This window comes from Bicyclus anynana, chromosome 20 (assembly GCF_947172395.1).
Source record: "Bicyclus anynana chromosome 20, ilBicAnyn1.1, whole genome shotgun sequence".
In the NCBI taxonomy this organism is placed as follows: Eukaryota; Metazoa; Arthropoda; class Insecta; order Lepidoptera; family Nymphalidae; genus Bicyclus; species Bicyclus anynana.
The window spans coordinates 14,089,750-14,113,061 of NC_069102.1; the positions used below are offsets into that span (position 1 = coordinate 14,089,750).

The window sequence follows — 23,312 nt, forward strand, 5'->3', positions numbered from 1 at the left end:
GCCGCTCCTTTGTTTTGGCACAGCATTGTAATGAAGTTGTGGCTTTTTATAGTCGTCTACGTCTAAATAAGTATACCAATTTCTGTAATTCAATTTAGGCAATTACCTTTTTTACGTGAAGAAATCTTCATGGATATCTCGCCACGGAAAGGCAAGAGAGTTATGTAGGACTCCTAACCCCTTTGACTCCCGGAGGTCTTCATCAAATAAGCAAGTGACGTCCAATTCTCCTGCAATTCTCTTGCACAATTACCTAATTTCGCAATTAGTCAATAATTAATTATTTTACGCCATCCTTTAACAACTTATCATCTTACTCAGGTTTTTTAAAATTTCCTAAATTTTCGCTTTAAGAAAAAAAGCTTTTGACTTTAGTTTAATCATTAAATAATAGTTCTATCCCAATCTAGAATTCGGACCCAGAACCTCATAATTCGAAACCACGTAGGCTAATTACTAGACCAGCGAGGCAGTTGGTTATATGGCACTATAATCTATTGACATTGAAAAATGTTCTCGCAAATCGTCTATCGATATTCAAATCGTATTGTCGATCCGTGACACCATCAGCTCGGAGCGTGACGAATTATGAATAGGTGTCACAATGTTCCTTCACTTCAATTACCAAGGTAACCAATTCCAGCTGACATTATGATCACTATTGTAAAAGGAACTTACGTAGGTAGATGTGCTTTCAATAAAGGTAGGATACCTAGATCTCCTCATTGTAAAGACCCTAACGTATGTCTTAACAGCTTTTCCTTTCCTATTTATTAAAACAGTAAATGCAAACATTTTACCGTGCATGTCTAGTAATTGACATCTTAATTACAGATAAGTTGGAAAATATATGGTGTCAACTCAATGGTTTACTAAATTCTGCTGTAAAGCAACGTCCTTGTTTCGGTCTTAAGGGTAGGTAATGTTGTCATGGGACTTAGGTAACAAAAGGCATGTTTTTGTTCAGCCAAAGAATATCTGTCTTTGTTTTTAAGATGACTAATGTTACAAAATGCAGAGTCTGAAATAAGAGTGAGGTATGACAGTCACATAGGTAGTGATGGAAGCTATACCTCTCATAATTGATATCTCGCCTCACTTATGGCTTATCCAGTGGGTTAATGCTCTGTTATAAACGATGAAGCGCCGCCCAGCCGCCCAATGGACTTGTAAGTAATGTATCAGGACTGATACATTACTTACAAGCCCATTGATCAGAACGCCCCTATAAACCGAAGTTCGAGTCACACAAGAGACGTTTTAGTTAGCATTTCAGCCTAAATGGCAGAGTTGCCTCTAAATCCCCCGAAAACGCTGAGTTCCCATTAAGAACCCTACAAAAATATACATACTAAATCAGAAAAAAGCGGTTGTGCTGATACAGGTGCTTTATATGCCATCCATCAGTAATAAACTCTTCAATCATTTCCTAGCTCATCTCTTAACAATCCCATCTTGCAAACAACCGTACCATCCAAAATCCATTAATCAACCGAATGCAATTCTGTACCAACGCAGCGAGAACAGTCCATTTATAATCCCAAACGATTCGTTTACGTTGTACCTACCGTTACGTAAAACCAAACCGCGCGTATCAAACACTTTCATTGTTTCACAGAAGCTGGGATCTCTTTGCGCAAAATGTGCAGTTTGCGTAATACCCAAATTCTAAATGCTTCAATCTGTTTGAATCAAACAACATAAATTTATCCAGCTCCTAATTTAAGATAATAAAAAACATCATAGAAAAAGCGCTTGAGCCAGAGGTTGTGAATGGTTAGAATGGAAAAATGATGGCATACTTGCGTAGTTTTCTTTCTCAGGCGACCACCGAAAGCTTAAGTGTTGAATACCTTTCTACCGTTTGTGTTTCCTGCCTCATACAATTTAAACACCTTCAGGGCAAGGGTGAATATGAATTTTACGAGGCAAGCACGTCTTATCATAGACCCCATCACTGCTTTCCATAAGGCATGATATTTTACTTTTAAAAGTTGTCAGGCCGACAAGAAATCGATCAATATCTGCACTCAATCTTACGGACCGTTTAGAGATAAACTCATTCAAACATAGAGGAAGGAAGTTCCCAAGTTTAAGAAAATTTGTTAAAGTAAATACGGAACAAGACAATGTATGTAGATCTTAAACAGTTTTGACGTCTGTGTAACATAGGTGTAAGGTGCAAGACATTGGTTAATAGCGTTTTAACTAAAAACGGTTACAGAATTCGGTAAGTTTGGAGCAAAAAATTTGCTGTACCTAATCAAATACCAGAATCAAAACTAATAAAACAAGAACTCTATATCTCTTGGCAGTACGTCTTTTATGTTCATTATGGTCCCGGTAGCTAACTAGCCATGGCCGAAGCCTATTAGGTACCAGGCAACACCTGAGCCAATGAAAAATATACGCAAGCTTACATGGAGTTCTGTGTCATGTTATCAACTGCGCCAAACGAAAATGTTGTCTTGAAAATGAAGCGTTAACAAAAATTTTTTCAACTATAACTTGGACCAGACGTCGGATTCGATTAAGCACATGAATCCGTGTGAAAAATGCTCATTGTCAAAAGTGTCGAGGTTATTTTCTCGCTAGGCGATAATAACCGGTAGAACAATAGTTATTGCCTGCAATTTGAATTGGTCGGCGAGGTTAGCCTGGTTTGTGTCCATGTTTGTATTTCGTGTTACTACCCTCACATCAATGGACCTAAATGTCCTTGCGTCGGAAACGTGTAAAGTTGTTAGTTGGGCTAAATATTTCCTGAGATTTACTACTGATTGAAGCCATTTATGTACAAAACTTTGGATGTGTAATTAATCGATTCACAAAAAAGTGCTAAATAAATTTTCTTTGCTATACATTCATGCGTAAACAACTGTTTTAGAAACACTTCAGTGCTTTGTACACAGAAGAATTGTTTGTTGTAGGTAGGCTATAAGAAACCTGACAACTGAAACAAATTACCTACCTATTTATATTTTGTAATTAGTTGTAATATGAAATAAATAGGTGGTAAAATTTCATGACGAATTAAAATATTCCTTGTAAAATCAGACTACGAATTTAATTGTCTTTAGCTAAATGCTAAATCTACACATTTTTAACCGACTTCTTTAAATTAAATTAACAGCAACATTAGATTGCTAACCATACAAAAACATGCAACACACTTCTGCGTTTAAGAACTAAACCAAACTGGCGTTTTTAAATACATCAATGTCACTAGTAGTTTCGCTTCCGTATGTATCTAACGTTAGATGAACAGATAAACATAGCAATTATTATAAGCCATTAATTAGTATTCAAATTAATATTAAAGTTAAATAATCCTTTGTTACAGGAACACAAAACTCAGCTGCTCGAGCATTTGTCTGAGACGGAAAAGGTGTTCCTACTGGGTGCTAATCATAACAGTAAGTTCAATATTTAGATCTATTTAACCGACTTCAAAAAGGAGGAGGTTCTCAATTCGGTCGGTATTTTTTTTTTTTTTTTTATGTATGTACACCGATTACTCAAAGACGCCTGGACCGATTTCAAAAATTCTTTTTTTGTTTGAAACGGTATAGTCCCCATTTGGTCCCATTGCCATCATGACAAGATCTGATGATGGAATCCTGGAGAAATTGAGGGGAACTTTCGAAAATTATATGGGTGTCTAGTGTGTTCGTAAACTTTTCTATTTAGTACCTTTAAGAAATACAAAATTATGAAGGTTTAAAATCGATCTGATGATGGAGTCATAAAACAGATGAGGGAACTCCTTGGCGATTTACAGCAGTTACCTTGTGTTTGGACTTGATTAATTTGTATTAATGAGAACTTTCCAAATAGATAGGTTGTGACTGTCATTTAGGGGTTTGGTAAGACCAAGGACAATTAAGGGAACTCCTTAACAGTTTACAGTAACTACCTTGTGTTTGGCCTTGATTAATTCGTATTGCTGAGAACTTTCTACCTAGATGAGTTGTGTCTGTTATTAGGGGTCTGATGATGAAGACCAAGGTCAATGAAGGGAACCCCTTGACGGATTACGGTAGCTACCTTGTGCTTGGGCTTGATTAATTTGTATTGCTGAGAATTTTGTACCAAGATGGGTTGTGACTGTCATTAGGGGTCTGATGTATTTTGAGATGAAATTTTACACTAAAAATTGAAAAATAATAAAAATTTTAATAAAAAAAATACAACCGACTTCAAAACCTAAAAACGTACCCACTAAACTAAAAAGCGAAAAATAATATCATTATATGTTCTACCTGCTGATCAGTATGAAGTCGGTGCTTAGCCGGTGTTGTCTTAATTTAAGCCATTTCTGACAGGACCACATGAAACAACACTGTCTGCAAAATCTAAATCTATAAGATATGCTCACATCGCTTGAATTAATACATCACCGGCTTAGCACAGCCATACTGATCAGCAGGTAGAACATATAATGATATTATTTTTCGCTTTTTAGTTTAGTGGGTACGTTTTTAGGTTTTGAAGTCGGTTGTATTTTTTTTATTAAAAAAAATTATTATTATTTAATAACATTGAAGTTTACTGCGTTTCTGATGTTAAGTGACGACGAGGAAGCAATCTAAAGATGGAAGCGAGTTTATTTTGTACTAGCTGACGCACCGTGGTTTCACCCGCGTGGTTCACGTTCCCGAAGGAATACGGGGATAATATATAGCCTATAGCCTTCCTCGATAAATGGGCTATTTAACACTGAGAGAATTTCGACAATCAAATCGGACCAGTAGTTCCTGAGATTAAAATAAACCAACAAACCCTTCAGCTATATATTAGACAGATATAGTAGTACTGCAAGTATTCTACCAAAACCTCTGACAGTTTCTACGGGGGAATAAAACGGAACGCTAAATCGCTTACGGTGGTCTTTGCTGTTGTATGATGGTAGGGTACAGTCGATGGGTACTAAAAGGCTTTTCTCAAGTAAAAGGCAACAAACTTATTCAGGTCTCTTCAGGCACTCCAAGTGAATACCAGAAACATAAATTATTAAATTATTTTATATTAAACATTTCAGATGCAGAATTCGAGATAGCACACATAAAACGATCAAAACGTCGCAAAAGATCTTTACTGCATGACAATGAAGACTTGGTACATTTGAAAAAGCATCTGAACATCAAACTGAATTCCAAAAACAGTTTTCTGGATCCACAATTTTTGTTACTCAAGAGATGGTCCAACGGCACGGAAGTTGTGTTGGATCAGCACAACGATGAAGAATTAGATTTATGTTATTATAGAAGTGATCACGCTGCTTTGTATGTATGTGATGATGTGGTAAGTTGATTACAATAATAACTACCTGGTTTGTTGGTCCATCGGTTAGCTTATGTATCTGCGAATCATCTGAGTTCTGTGTAAGACTATAAAATAAAATGGGTCTCCCTTTCTACGTCTACATTTAACTGTCCGTCCGGTCATTATCTAATAGTACCTAATCGTTACAGTTAAATACAGTATCACCCTAATCCTACGTGATTCAAATAGTATTAGCGTAAAGGGTCAAGAGTCCAAATTCTCCCTTATTTGAAAGAACTGGCCAATATTCTGTGGTTATCTGAGTAAATGGTAGGTAATAGGCTTAGGATGATGATTATGACATCAGAAAAATTAACAGTTAAAACTAACTATTACTGAAATTGTCTGAAGTAATAGCTGAAATACTATCTGTAAAAACAGCGTAACTGAGCGCACCCGTAATCACTTGTAATATTACATTCAACGCTTCATTGAATTCGTAAGAATAAGAATTGTATAAATAAGTTATAACATTTCAGAGAGGCGTCGTCAAGTCAAACGATAGTTACTATTTCCTGCATCCACTGCCGGAGAGATTTCACAACGAACATATCAAACAACATATCATAGTGAAAAAATCTATTTTTGACCTAAATAAAGATACACGTAATATAGATGATGAAAGTGTTTGTATTGAGAAAAATAATCCTACGTTTTTCGATAGTCCAGAAGAAGTCAAGACTTGGACGAAGCACAGAAGAAAACGGGAAATAGTAGCAGACACAAGTGAAAATAGCATAGATCAATTTAAATTAAATTTAGCTCATAGAAATAAAACAATACAGGACTTTGTGAATAAGTTAGATATAGGAGAAAATAGACATAAAAGAGCTGTGCTACCGGCAATTTTTGTTGAAACAGCGGTGTTTGTCGATAGAGATTTATACAAACACATGACAGTTAACTTCCCAAAAGACACAGAACGAGAGTTAGTGAGATTTGTATTAGCAATGATAAATGCAGTGCAACTGCTCTACCATGATCCAAGTTTGGGGAGACCGGTGAATTTTATTTTAAAAAGGTTAGAAATTCTCCACGAAGACCCAGTGAATTTGAAGAGACCTCACGATATCGATCGATTTTTGAGCAACTTTTGTACGTGGCAACGTTTAGAGAATCCACCAGGAGATAATGATCCATTGCACTGGGATCATGCGGTTATATTGACCGGATTAGACTTGTATGTCGTCAACAAAAATGGCAAAGTAAGCAGTCAAGTTGTAGGTAAGTAATTAACATTATGAATACTAACATTTTCTGTTATTTGGGTAAACAAGATTTCTCTAATCGACGAGATTGGTTTCGTATCATTATTTGACACGCTCTCATTCTCATTGCGTTCAAGCTTTAGATGAGTTAAGAATAATGGTCGTTGCTTCATAAATAACCACCAAATTGCAAAAAGTGGATTACTGTATCAAATTGAAAAACTGTGTGGTCACCAATAAAATTATGATGATCCATAAAAGATTTTCAGTTAAAATTAAAATACAATCTTCAGTTCAAAAATGCTTTTTATAATAAAGTAACTAAGAATTGAATTTTTTACGTAATATTCCCAGCCTTGCCATATTTTTATTTGGGTACAACAGTTTTTGCAATCACTTGAATTTTACGATTAGGCATATTATAGTGCAATCGAAAATAAAAATATTCGATATAATGCTTGATTATTATACAATCCATGGGCTTAATTAGTTTAGAATATTAAGCAAACATATTGATGCCAGGAACATTTATATGAAAGCGTTGATTAAATACTTTAATACATAGATACATTTGTACCTAAATTTAGATCATTTGCAGGATTAGCTCCTGTAGCTGGGATGTGCACTGTGACCAGCAGCTGCACTGTCAATGAAGGAAGACATTTTGAGAGCGTCTATGTCGTTGCTCATGAAATTGGCCACAAGTAAGTTGAAAATCATGGTAACATTGGAAATGTATCACAACGAAGCCTTAAAAGCTACAGAAACTTAGGCTGCGATCCCCGCCTGCTCGAAATTTTATAGTTACCGGCCCGCTCCTTTAGTCTGTGGGACTTATTAAAGGGGGATGGTCATATCCAAGAATACATAGGGCAAATTATTCTTCAAAACTAATGATATTGATTTTTTAATCTTCGATTAGTTAAGCCTGGACAGCGATATAATGCCGATTTGGAATATAATAAAAATAGTTCAACTGTTTGCTCACGCTAGGAACCGAACCAAGTGTGTATTCCAATTGCGCTGAAAAAGTCAGAAAATAAACAAAAATGAGTGTGTTTTAGACTACGGAAGTAAAACTTCTTTAGCTCTGCCTTTCAACGTACGTTCGCCTCGCCCGATTACACTTTTCGTAACGCATTCACCAACTTCCTTCTCAAGTCCAGTGTGCGTCAAGAAGATTTTCATCAAAAATATCTTCAATTAATTACAGTCTGGGCATGCGACATGACGGCCCGCTGGCAGACAACGGCTGCGACCCCACCGCCTACATCATGAGCCCCACCCTGGGCAGCGGGAAGATCACGTGGTCGCAGTGCAGCAGGAATTACTTGCAGAAGTTTCTTGAGTAAGTAACGCCCTAAATCCCAGTTATGGTAGATTTATTTGTAGAGTCCTCGGTGGTTAACTATAATTTTAAGGTCAGTTGCTATAGAATTGGGTTCTCCCTCAATGTTAAGAACATTAAGTGTTAGGATTTTCTGTCTTCGTGAACCTCGGGCTTAAAGTTCTACTAGCTGAGGTCACTTAGGGCACTTAAACAAATATTAGGCTTAATTTGGAAACAATTAATATTAAACATGACATGAAGTAAGTGTGTATTAATCGTAATAGTTTCTCAGGCATCATTTTTGTTGTATTTCCAGCACATCACAGTCTAGATGTCTATTGGATCACGGTAATTCAGCGGGGCAGTTAGATCACAGCGCAGAAGGCATTCTTCCTGGAGAAAGATTTGATGCTGACCAACAGTGTAAGTTCTTCTGAAATGTTCTGAATTGTTATTTAATTTTTGAATGACAGACCTTCTCGGTCAGACTCTATCTTTTTTTTAAGTATTAAATTACATTTTTTACTTGCAATGCCACGTAACGCTAGCATACCTGGTTCATTGAATGGAAAAGTTCATACTTTTTAAGCAAAACGAAAAAATTACCTTCTTTTCGAAAAAAAATCTTGAATTTTTTTACGATATACGTATTGAGATAACATATTGTCTGAAACAAGAAAATGTATTATAACAATAACAAAGAACAAATGAAAAATAGTTTCCAAGACACAAATATATTTTTAGACAAATGTGCGAATTTGTTAAATGAGTAAAGTTTTCATCAATTGTTTAAGGTATGCTCAAATACGGTCGCGGCAGCAGACATTCTGGCGCGCAGAATTTGGAAGACATCTGCAGAGATTTACATTGTCAAAGGGAAAGGTACACCTGGACATCGCACCCTGCACTGGAAGGGACCAGATGTGGTGAAGATATGGTAGGAGAATATCATGGTATTATTTATGATAAAGAAGCTACTTCTTGAAGAGTAACTTGAATTATTGAATATCATTATTATTGGACTCAACTTCCCTTTAAGTCGTGGAGTGATGAGTGAGACGCCCTGAGAGTGTTCCGTTTCTCTAAGTTGTTCTAGCTCTAGAGTGTCACTTTGGCAAAGAATCTGCGCTTGCTCAGACATTCCAGTGAAGATGCTTCGGTCCCACTATAGCGTCTACAGCAAACATTGAATTATAGTAGGAACAGTAGAACTTTTTGTGAGAGGCTATTCTCCACCGTGCAAGCTACCGCGGACGCGAGTACCGCGGTTTAGCCGTAGCTTTAATCTATATGAGACGTAGGCAGATCATCTCCTCGCAGAAGATAAATCCGGGTAGGGATTCAGACCTCGAGGCTTAGCCTCCTTGCCTAGGTAAGGCGCGGGATCTTGCTCCCCTGGTCATTGATTTAAAGGTGAGGCCTTGTGGCTTATGGGTCGTTTATTTCGTCGCCATCTTCATCGCCGTAGGTGCCTCCGCCTGCAGGTTCGTTCACTAGGAGGAGCTCGCAAGGTAGAGGAGGCCCGTAAGACGGTCTCACGCGGCGTGATACGATACCGTGGAGGAGTGGGCAAGGTCTGTTGTCTTGATGATAAATGATGCGATAAATTGTCGACAGTACTGCCGAGGCGGCGAGTGCGTGGAGCGCGGAGGCGCGCGCGTAGCAGGCACGGGCGGCCGCTGGGGCCGCTGGTCGCGCTGGTCGGAGTGCGCGTCTGCCTGTCTGATCGACGACGAGCACGCGCCCGCCGCCGCCGGCCTGGCCATGGCCAGCAGGAGATGTACTAGATCTAGGTAACACACACTAAACACATGTTAAGGAAACAATGCACCATGCAAATGTCAATTTTTTTTGATTTATTAACTTTTTTGGCAAAGAAACAACTATGAGCATAAGGCGACCTAACCTAAACGACCTGAACAAAAGTAGGTATTTTTTGGAATATTTTAATTCAGGTTAGGGTCATTAGAATTTGATACGTTTAAAAAATAATAGTGTTTATCCTACAGTTCTCTTTTCTTTATGCAAGCATAGAATGACTATTTTGTTCGGGGGAGATATAGGTAGAACAAGTGAAAGAGGTTATGACGACTGGCATAACATGCTATACAAAAGAATAATTAGAGAGCAAGACGTCTCCAGTAAAAGTTTAAAACAAACCTTTCTTGGTTTCAGGCACGAAAACGGTAAAAATTACTGCCAAGGTCACGACAAGAAGTATCAATCGTGTCATGTAACGGTAAGCTAATCCTAAATTTTTTAAAAATATTTTTGAAATTACCTAGACACTAGAACACATTATAAATCTTGTAAACTTTTTAATTTCAGTGTAAAAACGTACCGCGAATGACGGTGAGAGAGTTCGCGGATCAGATATGCGTGAGAGCTCGAGATGTGGATCCTGATTTGATTGGCACCGGCCTGCAGAGGATGGATGTGGATGGTACGCAAAAACATAAAACATTTTAATTTGCTTACGAGAATTGGGGTACTAACAGAAAAACATGCATCTATTTGCTAAGAAATAAGTAGTATGATACTGTCCATCACTTCAGATGGCCAACCTGGTAAGTCGAAAACCATCGCCTATAATAGAGAACACTTGGCAAGGCATACAATAAACTCTCTCGTATCGTGAGCCTCATGTATCTGAAGTCAGTACTTCAACTCATAACTAACTTCAGATAGAAGTAAGTTATGAGTTAATGAAGGAAGACTTCTTTACGCACGCTTGACTTGAGGTTAAAATTGGTGAATGCGTCCTGCCATCTACAGGTATGGTGAAACATTGTTTTAAAATAAAAAATGTACGATTATGCACCGAACATCGTACATTTCTGTAGGATAAACAAAAAAAATGTTTGTTTCGAGCTGATTATCAAATATGTAATAGGATTTACTGTACTGTAAGGGAATTTAAATTCTTTAAGAAAAAATAAAGACTGTTTGACCACAACATATCAGTAGATGGCGTTCGTAGAGAATTTTGAAACAATCTCTTTTTGTACACTTCAAGAACTTGTTTCGATGCAGTTATGCCTGAGGCTCATAGATGGCGCTTTGTTTTTTTTATTTTTAAATTTTTGCTTCAGTCGTGTGGTCTATAGCGCACTCGTTTCATTTATTTACTGTATTGATGGAGCAATGTGTTGTTGTGCAGACGCGAGCAGCGCGTGCGCGGTGTGGTGCGACACGCGCGGCGGCGGGTACAAGTCGCGCGGCTGGACGCTGCCCGACGGCACGGCGTGCTCCACGCTGGCTCCCAAGTTCTGCATCGCTGGTATTTGTCGAGTAAGTATCCTATCTCCACAATACAGCCGCTGTTACTTTTAAACATGATTATACTCATAGCGAGCTTCGACAGATAAACGGTATGCCAAATTCCAAATCCCCCTCCCTTCCCTCCCTTTCCCTTCCCTCCCTTTAACGTAAACCCCTTCCCTAAATCCCTTTTTAACGTAACACCTATTCAATATCTTTTATTTTTCTAGATTATTCAGTGTTGATGTAAGTAGGTAGTATATTTTCCATTTATGTATCGATTTACTATGAAAAAGTTTTATTTTAGAAATTCACCTGCACTGCCAATACAGACACGGAGTTTTCTCTCACGCCGGGGGAATGTGAGTGGGAAGCTCTACAAGTGCAAACTGTCACACAGCACACTACCTCGTAAGTATTTTTTGGATATTGTTGTACAATATAAAATTGAATTGTGACAGCACTTTTCCAACAGGACAGGACAGTAGGTATTGTCGTCTCTGCCTACTCTCTCTACCTTAAGGGTTGAGATAAGAACTGTTGTTATGTCTTACAGAACGAAATCATCCGGTACGTGGCGGCGAGCCGTGGGCGCGCAGTGGCGGCCCAGCAGCGGGTGCCATTTCCGCTGCGTGCTGGGCGGCTCCGGCCTGCGCCTCGTCTCCTCCGCGTCCAGGAGGAGCATCCAGCTGTGCCAGCCGGACTCTGAGCGGACGCATTTGGTGAGGCGACAGATATCATCATTATCATTTCAATTGCTGACTACTTCTAGGGAACTTACATTCCTCACACTTTTTCAACGCGGGTTAGCAAGTTGTGATGATAATTTTCAACTCTTTGCGATCACGATCAAATGTTAATGATAGTAACCGAACTGACGACTTTGTAACAACACTAACTTTCTCAGGCCTGGCTCAGGACTGGAATAGGAAAAGAACTCATTGATAAAGGCTTGTAAAATGTCCATAAAGTTCAATGCATGTGATCTATTTTCGGTTTATTTTTGTACTACCTAATAATGAAAATCGAAAACACACATTTTCTGTTTATTATCTTTATCGTCATCACACTCTTAAAACATTTTCAGCCTCAGAAATCGAAATAGTTAAACGAGACCTACAATTTTGTCTAAAATAATGCACCAGTTGCATTTTTAACGCAACAGTTAGTGCAAGTCCTTAGTTGCAGCACATCGTGTTTGGGGAATCCGCGACACACACTTCTATTACTATTGTAAGAAATGTCAACGCACCCGCTGGCACTCAAGACAAATTCAAACTTGCCAAGGAAACTACTCACGTCCGCGGCGAATTCCGCTTATACCTAGATATCCGCCGTCACTCAGGACACAGCGTCAAGGCTATAATTGCCGATTACGGAAATGTCACTTCTGTCAGAATTTATATTTATCTCATCTCACGATATAAAACTATAGTCATATAATGGTATGTTTGCAGGGTTGCAGCCAACTAATGTCTCCATACCAGTACGCCACAATGGTCTGTTCGAAGTACAAGGAGAGAGTCAGAAGACTGTCGGGATTGGGCATGCAGATATCACCGGCGTTAGGTAACCAAACGAATTCTAAACAATCAGCCCCCAAACACACAGATATCTTACTATGTCACCATTTAATCGTTCTAAAGTGTGCCATTGCAATAACAGTATTTTTGTATCTTTATGTACAGTACCAAAGACTTTGAACCTCTACCATCATAACTACTTTGCTAAACAGTGACTGGGTTCTCTGTTAATTTACAAGAGGGCTTCGGTTATGCGTCGTTAACTCGTCATGTTATTTATGTTTATGTACCCAATATTTACGCGTATTAAGATCTGTTAGGTTACAGTTAGCTTATTTATATTGAAGTGTGCTTTGTGTTTTAATATGATCATGGCACAGTTTAAGATCTCGTCACAATTTTAGACTAAGGAGCTCCATTGTGTTCCTTATGCTATACTATTCCAAAAGTAGCACGTTGGGGTTAGATAAATTCTTCTTCTTCACTCCTATTTACGTCCATCATATAATGTTTATTCAGAGGACCCGGACCGGCCGTGCCGCATCGCGTGCCAGGACGAGCGCGTGGCGCACCGCTTCTACCTCGTCAACGGGCACGACGGCTGGTTCCCGCTCGGCACCGCGTGCGGCCGCGCCAACAACTCTTACTGCGTCAGCGGAAAGTGCTTGGTTAGTTTTACTATTTGATTTTTTTAACGCAAGATAGGCTGGCGTTTGACCATGGTTATAAGTGTAAATATAGTCTAAGATGGGACACGCTTGTTTAGACGATGCTTATTTCCTCTTGTTTTAAAGATACCCAAGTTGGAAACAACATAGACGATAGAGATTTGGGTATTTCAAACCCTAGCCGTGCGTTTTGTTAGAGTCCTAGTACATCAACGACATTATGAAAATCCTTTATAACACTGACAACTGGCAAGTGAAGTGGTGAATCTGTGCCAATAAGTTTCCTGGTTCGGGGATCTACAGCATCCAAAGCAGCCAATTGGTATCTTGCATAGCCTTCAAATAGATGGCTTTATAACCCCATACACGACTACCAACCTCACCTGCTCATAGCACCCTGCAATCTGACCAACAAGACCTTGGCGAGCGATAAATGGCAGTACAATAATTTCTACAGGATACTATCAAATGGCACATGCAGGTGTTGTATTACAACGATATCGGTGTTCTGCGATTCCAGAGTGGTCATTATCTGGCGTCTTAAACGAGTAATCAACACAAAAGATGTCCAGCAGTGGACCACCATCAGTTGATAATGTTGATGGGAATTATGCAGTCTACAGTGCAAGGCGCTTGCCTTGATGATATTTTTAAATCGATTTAAAGAAACCCAATTTATAGGTGGCGGGGAAAACGGAATCTCAAAGGGCATTCCAAATCTTGAAGTATTTCAAATTCAGTATCATTTTTTAAAATTCCTTTTTAGGTCGAAATTACCTGCCTTAATTCCAAATCGAGAAATAAAATATTCTTTATATTTGTTATCCAATTGTTAATATTTGTTTGTTTGTTGTTAATATGGAATCAAGATAATTTTTTTTAAACTTTTCTTTTATGTTTTGTATGACTTCCATAAATGTGTAAATTGTGTATTTCTGCTGGAGACATCGCACCAAGTAGAAAATCCAAAATTATCAGAAGAATATTCTATTGTCTAGACAATTCCAAGTTGATATAATGTGTTCAAGGAATGTTTTAATGTTTTACAGGAATTCGGTCCTGACCAAACCCCATTATCAGAAATGGTTTTCACGCTGCCTCTACTGAACCGCACTAGTGAAGACATCCGGCGCTCCTCGCGCCACCGCCGCAGTCTGTACCGAGACAGGATCACTGTGAAGGCGACGTTGGACAGACAACATTTGGACGAAATCATTGCAAGACTCAATTTCACAGGTAGTTGTTTCCAGATTAGATATTCATTAAATTCAGGGATTATATTTTAACTGTATCGGTTTGTGTGATATCTACAATTCCATAAAATATTGTTGTGATTCAGTTTATGGCAAAGAAAGGCTGTAAAATTATATAAAAAACCAAAAACATACATTACATTTTTAAGACTTCCATAAAATTTCAAGTTCTTTAGTTAGTTCTGAGGTAGATACTGTTAGTAATTCATTTATATTTGTTTTTATTTACAGAAAACAACAAACACGTAACATACTTCCAAGGTATTCCTGAAAATATAGAATTGGACTTCACAAACCCGATCCACATTTCACCAGAGGACACTATATTGAGGAAAGTACCAAGACCTACTTGGGATTGAATACCTAAACACTAATTAAAACAGGAACTATTTCAACATTTTTGAAAAAGCCTAAATGGCGGAAGCTTTAAATTGGTACGAGAGTTCCATATGCAATATTGAGTTTTCCAAAATATAAATGGTTTTGAGAATGAAATTAATCTTTGAGAAATTCATAAAAGAGAAGTTATTTACGGACTTATTGGCCTACTGGTGTGTTACTAAGAATGTGACTGTCTGCATAATTGTATGGAGGAGTACAGAAAGCTCTATCTATTATAATAATAGATTAAATAAAAGTATATTAATGTTGCGTCGACGCCTAAAATGTTATGTACTTGAAGTGTGAAACAAATAACGGTCAAATTTCGACCATACGCAGTCAACAAATAATACAATGAACTATTATAGAACTGTAATGGGGCTGTGTTTATGAATTTAACTATTAACTGCCTCATACAAATGGTGCTTCGAATGTTAAGGTTGTGTATGTAAATATTTAGTGTAGGGTATAGTCAATTTTACGCTTTTTTTGACTGTACGGTTATTGTGATCGTTTTAGAATATTTATTTTGTTAGGATTATTTTTATTTTCCTTAATTTTATTAATTAAATGAATTTTACCTATTTTTTGTTTTTTTTTTTTGAGTTTAAAAAAGAAATGTGCTTTGTCCGTATTTTTAAGTACCTGACCGTATTTTCTCTGTTTGAAATCTGCAGGAAAACTAAAAGAGTCCAAAAACTAGTTTTTAAAAAATATTGTACAAGTCTTTTTTAATATTACGAATATTCTCCTATCCCCTCCAACTAGAGCTAAATAGCTCTTGATAGTAAAAATAAAATAGTCTAATAGGTGGCAATGTAATACATTTTGTTCATCGAAGATTTAAGTCACTGCCTTCACCACTAAAGCTATTTAGGTTACAAATAAATAAATTATTGTTCATGACAAAGAAAACAATTAATTCTGTGAAACAGTTTATATACATATAAAAAATAACTAACCTATCATATACTGGCATATTATCAGGTATAATGTATTTTTGTTCGTTAATCTCGGGACACATATTTCATGGCTGCTGCCAACTTCGCGGGGTCAGTGAGGAACCATTGCCAGAGTTTCCTTGTGTTGTGAACATCCTTGCCCTTTAAGAAAGAAAAATGGTTTTTATTTTATTGCTATAAAATGCAGTCTTTCTTGGTCACTAATTATGGGCCTCATTTGAAGAATCAAGAGTCACTAGATGGAGCGAACTATGCTCCAGGATCTGTGTGATGAAATCACGAATCAATGTCACTGTCAACTCAGCAAGTCGCGAAGCTGATGTGACAATGTTCGAAGAGCCTGGAGATGATAATGAAGAGATATACTACTGCTGGATATAGGCCTCTTGGAAGGACTTCCAAACAACACGGTTTTGATCCCTTTAACCCACTTGTTACCGTCTTGGAGTTACAAGGAGATCTCCCTGTAACCCGCTTAATACCGTATTGCGCTTTTCGAGGCGGAATTTATAACTATACAAATTCTTGAGCTATGTCGACGTTTTTGGTTCTTCTGGGGATCTCCTAATTTTTGGGTTGATACTCTTAGCTCAACTTGTTCCATGGTCCGTTGTGTGAATGGGAGCGGTTAGTGGAGTATGATTACTATTTGCTCCTACGTCCATCCCGTCTATTTAGTATCCGTTGTTTTATTACCACGAAAAGCTAAAAAGTAATGATATTTAGAGTGAATCAAAGTTCAGGCCCACCTTGACAGTAGTGAAGGTTTCCCCGATGCCAAGCACGCGCGCGTCGACACTCGCCATCTCGTGAGTCAGCGCGTGTGTGAGCGCCGCCACGCTGCGGTCGCGGCAGTTGGGCCGGCCGGTGCAGCCGTCATAGATGTAGCGGCGCAGGGGCAACGCAAGAACTTTGCTGGAAAGTTAAAAGTCATTTATTTCAATAAGCTCGTTGACACTTTTTTGAAAAGGGTCTTAAATTGTTCCTACTAGATTGACAAAAGATATTATATTTTTTTCGAGACATGAATACATATTATTACTACGTACGTTCGGAACCCTAAAATTCAATTACTAAATATTTTTTGACAATGCAAGCATAACGCTGTCGTCCTGATGGTCTATATTTTAACTGTTTCATGACATCACGTTAATACTAAACCTGTGTTTGATGTAATTATTAGCTAAAATCAGTTTGACATTTATTCCTTTAGTGACATCAAGTAACATCGTGACGTCACGAAATGGACGACAGCATTTTTGACGTTTGAAAAAATCAATTTAAATTAAGTTTTCTATGAAATACTTAACTTTTATAAATTGATAATATATTTAGGACACTTATTCCATTTAATACGCGAAAATAATAATGTTTTTATATTTTTGATATGAGTAAACTATCTAGTTGTTCTTCAGGTAACAAATAAAGTCGAACTTGGTTCGAGAAGAGTTACAATCTCTATAAACTGCTTATATCTGCCTAGGTATAGTTTCATACTTAGGTGCCTGTTGTCTTTTGTAAGGTCTTACTGAATTTAGCTGGGCAGGAAGAACAACAAGATAAATCAACACAACAAGGCCAACAACCCGTCGGTCACAAGTCCCGGGTACTGTTTGAAGTTTTTTATGTAACACAGTGGACCCGGCACTGACACAGTGAATACAAGGAATGTCAATATCAAAATTTGTCTATTTCAAGTTCGCTTAGTAGATCAAATCCGGCTCGAAGGACCATATGATGGAGTAAGCGCCTTGTGTCGTTTGAGGAGTTCTGACCTTTTGATGTTAATATTTAAAGTAGAGTGAAACTGTATAAATGTAGAAATTCATTATTATTAAGCTAGTACTTACATGTCCTCTAACGCTGCTTTTTTCATCCTGTATCCGTATTGTATCTCATCTTTTAACTCTCGAATATTCCTGCGCATATCGTTGTAAAGTTTGATAGGCAGCATAGCATCGCTGCTGGGCTCTCCACCCAGTGTAGATATGAGACATTTCAGCAGAACATCTGAATCCTGCAGATTAACCTCAGCCTGGGTTTGCTCTGTGCATGTATCGTTCATAGATTTCTGAAATAAGATCAAATATATGAATTAAATTGGTATGCATCCTTTCAGTTAAAGTAAATTAATGGAATAAACTTGTATTTTCTGCAGAGCAAAAAATTTTCTACAAAAATTCACCATTACAACCTTGAAAAAAATATGATACTAGCTGTTTGTACGTACGATTCTATCGGAGGAATACTAGCTGTTTGCACGTTCGGTTCTATCGGAGGAATACTAGCTGTTTGTACGTACGATTCTATCGGAGGAATACTAGCTGTTTGCACGTTCGGTTCTATCGGAGGAATACTAGCTGTTTGTACGTACGATTCTATCGGAGGAATACTAGCTGTTTGCACGTTCGGTTCTATCGGAGGAATACTAGCTGTTTGTACGTACGATTCTATCGGAGGAATACTAGCTGTTTGCACGTTCGGTTCTATCGGAGGAATACTAGCTGTTTGTACGTACGATTCTATCGGAGGAATACTAGCTGTTTGTACGTACGATTCTATCGGAGGAATACTAGCTGTTTGCACGTTCGGTTCTATCGGAGGAATACTAGCTGTTTGTACGTACGATTCTATCGGAGGAATACTAGCTGTTTGTACGTACGATTCTATCGGAGGAATACTAGCTGTTTGCACGTTCGGTTCTATCGTAGGAATACTAGCTGTTTGTACGTACGATTCTATCGGAGGAATACTAGCTGTTTGCACGTTCGGTTCTATCGGAGGAATACTAGCTGTTTGTACGTACGATTCTATCGGAGGAATACTAGCTGTTTGCACGTTCGGTTCTATCGGAGGAATACTAGCTGTTTGCACGTACGATTCTATCGGAGGAATACTAGATGTTTGTACGTACGGTTCTATCGGAGGAATACTAGCTTTGTGTACGTACGATTCTATCGGAGGAATACTAGCTGTTTGCACGTACGATTCTATCGGAGGAATACTAGATGTTTGTACGTACGATTCTATCGGAGGAATACTAGCTGTTTGTACGTACGATTCTATCGGCCACGCAGTCGGCCTCCTGCAGCAGGTACGTGCGGAGGTGCGAGGCGAAGTGCAGCAACTCCTCCGCGCAGACGAGCTCGCGGCGCAGAGCACAGTACAGCAGGCGCTCCAGCGACACGGCTTCCGTGCTCACCTCTTGGAGGAATACTAGCTGTTTGTACGTTTGTCTGTACATAAACATCATTTATGTTAGGTGTAATACATATAGTATGTATGCGTCAAACCTATTCTCTATTATAACACTGCTTGGATATATTTTTATATACTGGCCATATGAATCTTATTCAGAGTGAACTTGAAATTAGTTTGGTTTTACTCAAAACATTCAGTTAGGATATTTGTGTACAAAAACTACATTACGTACATTCAGAATATGTCTAAGGAAAATTATATTGTTATTGATGTACTTGTGTGTGCAGTCTCTAACTCCGATCAGACTGGAAATATCAACTGAAAGTGGAATAGTATAATGCTAGCCACAAACGGTCAATTATTCTCACATTTCTGTAGCACCGACGACTATAATTGATCGTGTGTTGGTCACTGCGTACATGACTTGTATAGTATGGCGCGTAGGTACTGCCGTTTGCTTTTCAGAAACATGAGAATAATTGACCGTTAATGGCGACCTCAAGACAAGCCACTCACTCTCTATCTGCCAGCGCCGAGCCGGCGATGCGGTCGACCGTCAGGGCGGTGCGGCGCTGCACCAGCCGCTTGCTGGCGTTCTGTATCTGCTGCTCCAGTATGGACTCCTCCTGCTCCAGCAGCTGGATGGCGCTGCTGTGGGCCTCTTGGGAACTCACTCTGATAATAATATATTTTTTTAATTCTTTACAAGTTATCCCTTGACCACAATCTCTGCTGTTTGTAACTGATGATGCAATCTTGGATGGAAGTAGTATGAAAATCCGTACCCCTTCAGGTTTCTACACAATATGTAACAGAATGCTAAATCGCTTGACTGTATTTCTACCAGTCAGACATGGACCAATTAAGAAAACCTTAATCAGCCCAGCCGGGGATCGAACCCAGGACGTCCATCTTGTAAGTCCACCACGCATAACATTGCGTCACGAGGGACGTTAAAATGTTTAAATAATATTTTGTTTTACTCTTTTTTCAATACCAAACCAAACCAAATAAAAACCAAATTAGGTCATACCAATATGTTTTCTGTGGTCATACTTAGATTTCCTACACAATTTGAAAAGATTTAGAGATATTTGAAAAACAACACAATTAACATTTTTATTGGAGGCTTTTTGTTTAGTATCTAATCTAACGAAATAAATACAATTGAGAACCTGTAAAAAACAGGTCTTTTTCAAGTTGTTAAATTAGTAAAATAAACTTACGCATACTGATGTCCACTATCGTAGTGTAGAATTAGAAGCAGCTTCGCTTGCGCCCCGGAGAGCTCTGCCTTTGATTCTATGTATGCAGACACAGCATCCGATAACCTGATATAATATGAATATACATATATGAAAAATATATTTATTTAAAGAATATAGTTAATTCTGTTTACCAAAATTGCAGTTATTCAAATAAAGACTTTTACAAACATTAATTTGATTCATACTAAGCTTGTCTTGTGGATTTGTTAAGAATATGGTAGCTTCATTCATTATTACAAATAAATGTATAAAATAAAATTATACACTGATATACTGATATTTCAATTACCATAGAAAACATATTAAAATAAAAGTATAACAGATCAAATCCTGTACATTGAAGATATTTTGAAAATGTCAGTTGGAGGGGTTATGTAATTGATACTAAAGTAATTTTTTTTTTAAATTTAATGTTGACTGGGGATCAGGCTGAAACTACTGAATGAATTTGACTGAAAATTGGCACAAATTGAGGCCATAATATGTACCTCTATAAGGTCATAGGATAACTGAATCGCGAAAAAAAATTAGAAATGGGTGAAACAGGGGTCGTTTGTATGGAAAGTCCTCCATTTTTTCAAATTACATTTGTGAAAATTGCTATGTGTACTTCCAAAAAATACTAAAAATAATGCCATTCAAAATTCTATCCCTTAATGGTTAAAAAGAGATTGAAGTTTTTTTTAAATCATTCATGTTTTAAGTTATAGTTTTCTGAAATTATTATTGGACTACATATTTAATTTACATAAATGAGATAATATAGATAAAATGGGGTGAAGTAAAGTCCGTTAGTATATAATATAAGCATTAATGTTATATACCAATTACCTGTCCTCCATATTCCTGGCTTCTCTAACCGCCAACTTCACATCATCATCGCTGGCGTTGTTGCGTTTAGAGTCAAACTTCAGTGACGTGAACAAATCAAAGTGAGACTTGAACAGTTCCTGTGTCTGCTTGTATGACTCAAAAGGGCCGTATGTGAAGAATCTTTTGGCTAACTCCTGAACAAAGTGAAAATTGAAATTTGAATATTCATATGTTTGAGATTGTGATAGCCCAGTGGATATGACTTCTGCCTCAGATTCAGGAGGGTGTGGGTTCGAATCTGGTACGGGCATGCACCTCCAACTTTCAGTTGTGTGCATTTTAAGACCTTAAATATATCATGTCTCAAACGGTGAAGGAAAAACATTGCGAGAATACCTGCATACCAGAGAATTTTCTTAATTCTCTGCATGTGAGAAGTCTGCCAATCCGCATTGGGCCAGTATGGTGGACTATTGGCCTCAATGTTGAGAGGAGACTCGACCTCAGCAGTGAGCCGAATATGGGTAAAATACTGTCTATTATGCAACCGAAACATCGACGACGTGAAAATTCCTTACCCTTTGAATGTTAAAGACTGTTCTTTAAAATTTTAGGATAAGAGTTTTTCACATTGTTTCAGACTTTCCCACAAAAAAGCCCATGTCTCTCATCATAATTCTTTATCTTGGCAACTTTGTTCGTAACACTCTTCGCGGGGGCGGGGGGCGTGTAGCAATGAATGAAAAACCAACGACTGATGCAGCTTACTTCCCCGAACAGCTTGCTTCTCACCGAATCAGGACTTATGTGGGTGAAATCACAGGGTGTAGACTAGATTATAATAAAACGTCTTAGTGATCTGCTAATTATATATACCTTATCAACAGCACAGCTTCCGTACACACTCAAAGCATCAGCAACAGTGTCTGTGATGTCTTCTACCGTAGCCTCCACCTGCCGGGCCAACTTCACACACTCTTCTCCCATCAGTCTCTCATCATCAGCTGCCTGCTTTTGAGCTGCATTGAGCTTTGTTAGTTCCACTGCAAGTTCTTGATTCATTGCCCTGAATAATAAACAGTAGTATGATAAACTAACAACATGAATAGAAATTGAAAAAAAAACAACATACAAAATACTATTGGATAAGGGTTATTACACAATTGATGAGTTCTAAACTATCTCTCTATAATATTAGTATATATTATACAGGTTAAAGATAAAACTGTCATCTACTCACTCATTCTGCTGCATCAATTTCATAAGCATCTCCTCCTGATGGTTCAACATTGCTAGTTTTTCCTTCTGCAATCTAATGTCCAGTTTAATATCTTCCAATCCATCCTCATCTCCTGGTAGACTGAGTCCTTTAAACTCATCTTGAATGTCCTGTAACTGTGCTTCTAACTCTTGAGATGACAATACTTTCCCTTGTTTTTCTAACTCAGTATATCTGTAATGTCCAAAATACAACTATGAACTATCTGTTCCATAATATTGTTGTAAATTAATGAGTCAATAGTGAATAACTAAAATTTTGCCCAAATAGGTTTTATTTTAAGTTGGGTGCGGGTCAGCTAAAGAAAAGAATAGTAGAGTCAATCGCACACCAAACGGCTGACTAAGTACTGGATAGATGTTGTTATGTAGTGTTTTTTAGAACATGTTGAAGTTTGAGGAGACCTTTAGTAGTGGTAAAGTGGTGATAGTCTAAAGAAAGAAGATGGTAATTAAACTTAAAATACTACTACTGGTACCTGTACTCTTCCCGTGCAGTTAAAGCGTTATTATGATCTAGATTGTTGTAAATCCACCCTAAAACACCAGCAAAGTCTGGATCACCTAATAACCACTCAAATGACTTATTGTAAGTTTCTACACCTAGTTTTTGTAAAAATGGGATAAATTCTTCATCACTTATAGTATTTAGTTCATGCATTATATTTAGTAAAGAGTAAACAACTTAAATACAATAATTATTCGATATTCCGTTATTTTGAATTTTTAAATTAATAAACACAAAACAAACACAATACAAATTACAATGTGACTTTGACATTTACTCAAAGTGTTCGATAATAAAACTAAATCTATTTTAGTATTTTGGAACACTGAAAAT

The 23,312-nt window shown here is 37.8% G+C and overlaps 2 protein-coding genes across 3 annotated transcripts in view; one reads left to right on the forward strand and one right to left on the reverse strand.

Moving 5' to 3' along the window:
* LOC112044856 (A disintegrin and metalloproteinase with thrombospondin motifs adt-1) overlaps positions 1 to 15,534 on the forward strand; it is a 61,007-nt gene extending 45,473 nt beyond the window's left edge. The window contains exons 2-18 of one of the 2 annotated variants that reach the window (XM_024080843.2): positions 3,344 to 3,416; positions 5,042 to 5,304; positions 5,805 to 6,549; positions 7,132 to 7,237; positions 7,747 to 7,881; positions 8,180 to 8,286; positions 8,658 to 8,800; positions 9,481 to 9,656; positions 10,039 to 10,102; positions 10,192 to 10,306; positions 11,024 to 11,154; positions 11,432 to 11,535; positions 11,681 to 11,846; positions 12,582 to 12,693; positions 13,167 to 13,315; positions 14,365 to 14,554; positions 14,800 to 15,534. In XM_024080843.2, coding sequence (XP_023936611.1) covers positions 3,344 to 3,416; positions 5,042 to 5,304; positions 5,805 to 6,549; positions 7,132 to 7,237; positions 7,747 to 7,881; positions 8,180 to 8,286; positions 8,658 to 8,800; positions 9,481 to 9,656; positions 10,039 to 10,102; positions 10,192 to 10,306; positions 11,024 to 11,154; positions 11,432 to 11,535; positions 11,681 to 11,846; positions 12,582 to 12,693; positions 13,167 to 13,315; positions 14,365 to 14,554; positions 14,800 to 14,927 — 2,907 coding nt within the window. In that variant the 3' untranslated portion in view covers positions 14,928 to 15,534. The remainder of the gene's footprint in view (positions 1 to 3,343; positions 3,417 to 5,041; positions 5,305 to 5,804; positions 6,550 to 7,131; positions 7,238 to 7,746; positions 7,882 to 8,179; positions 8,287 to 8,657; positions 8,801 to 9,480; positions 9,657 to 10,038; positions 10,103 to 10,191; positions 10,307 to 11,023; positions 11,155 to 11,431; positions 11,536 to 11,680; positions 11,847 to 12,581; positions 12,694 to 13,166; positions 13,316 to 14,364; positions 14,555 to 14,799) is intronic. The other variant, XM_024080844.2, reaches the window with a different exon arrangement.
* A 337-nt stretch (positions 15,535 to 15,871) lies between these two features.
* Positions 15,872 to 23,225, reverse strand: LOC112044841 (augmin complex subunit dgt3). The gene is made up of 10 exons (XM_024080817.2): positions 22,951 to 23,225; positions 22,434 to 22,646; positions 22,070 to 22,259; positions 21,212 to 21,387; positions 20,339 to 20,443; positions 19,629 to 19,787; positions 18,970 to 19,147; positions 17,762 to 17,982; positions 16,661 to 16,826; positions 15,872 to 16,052 (listed from the first exon to the last, which is right to left on the reverse strand). Exons 1-10 carry the CDS (start codon positions 23,130 to 23,132, stop codon positions 15,957 to 15,959), a joined length of 1,686 nt encoding a protein of 561 aa, XP_023936585.1. The 5' UTR covers positions 23,133 to 23,225; the 3' UTR covers positions 15,872 to 15,956.
* Positions 23,226 to 23,312: the final 87 nt, after the last annotated feature.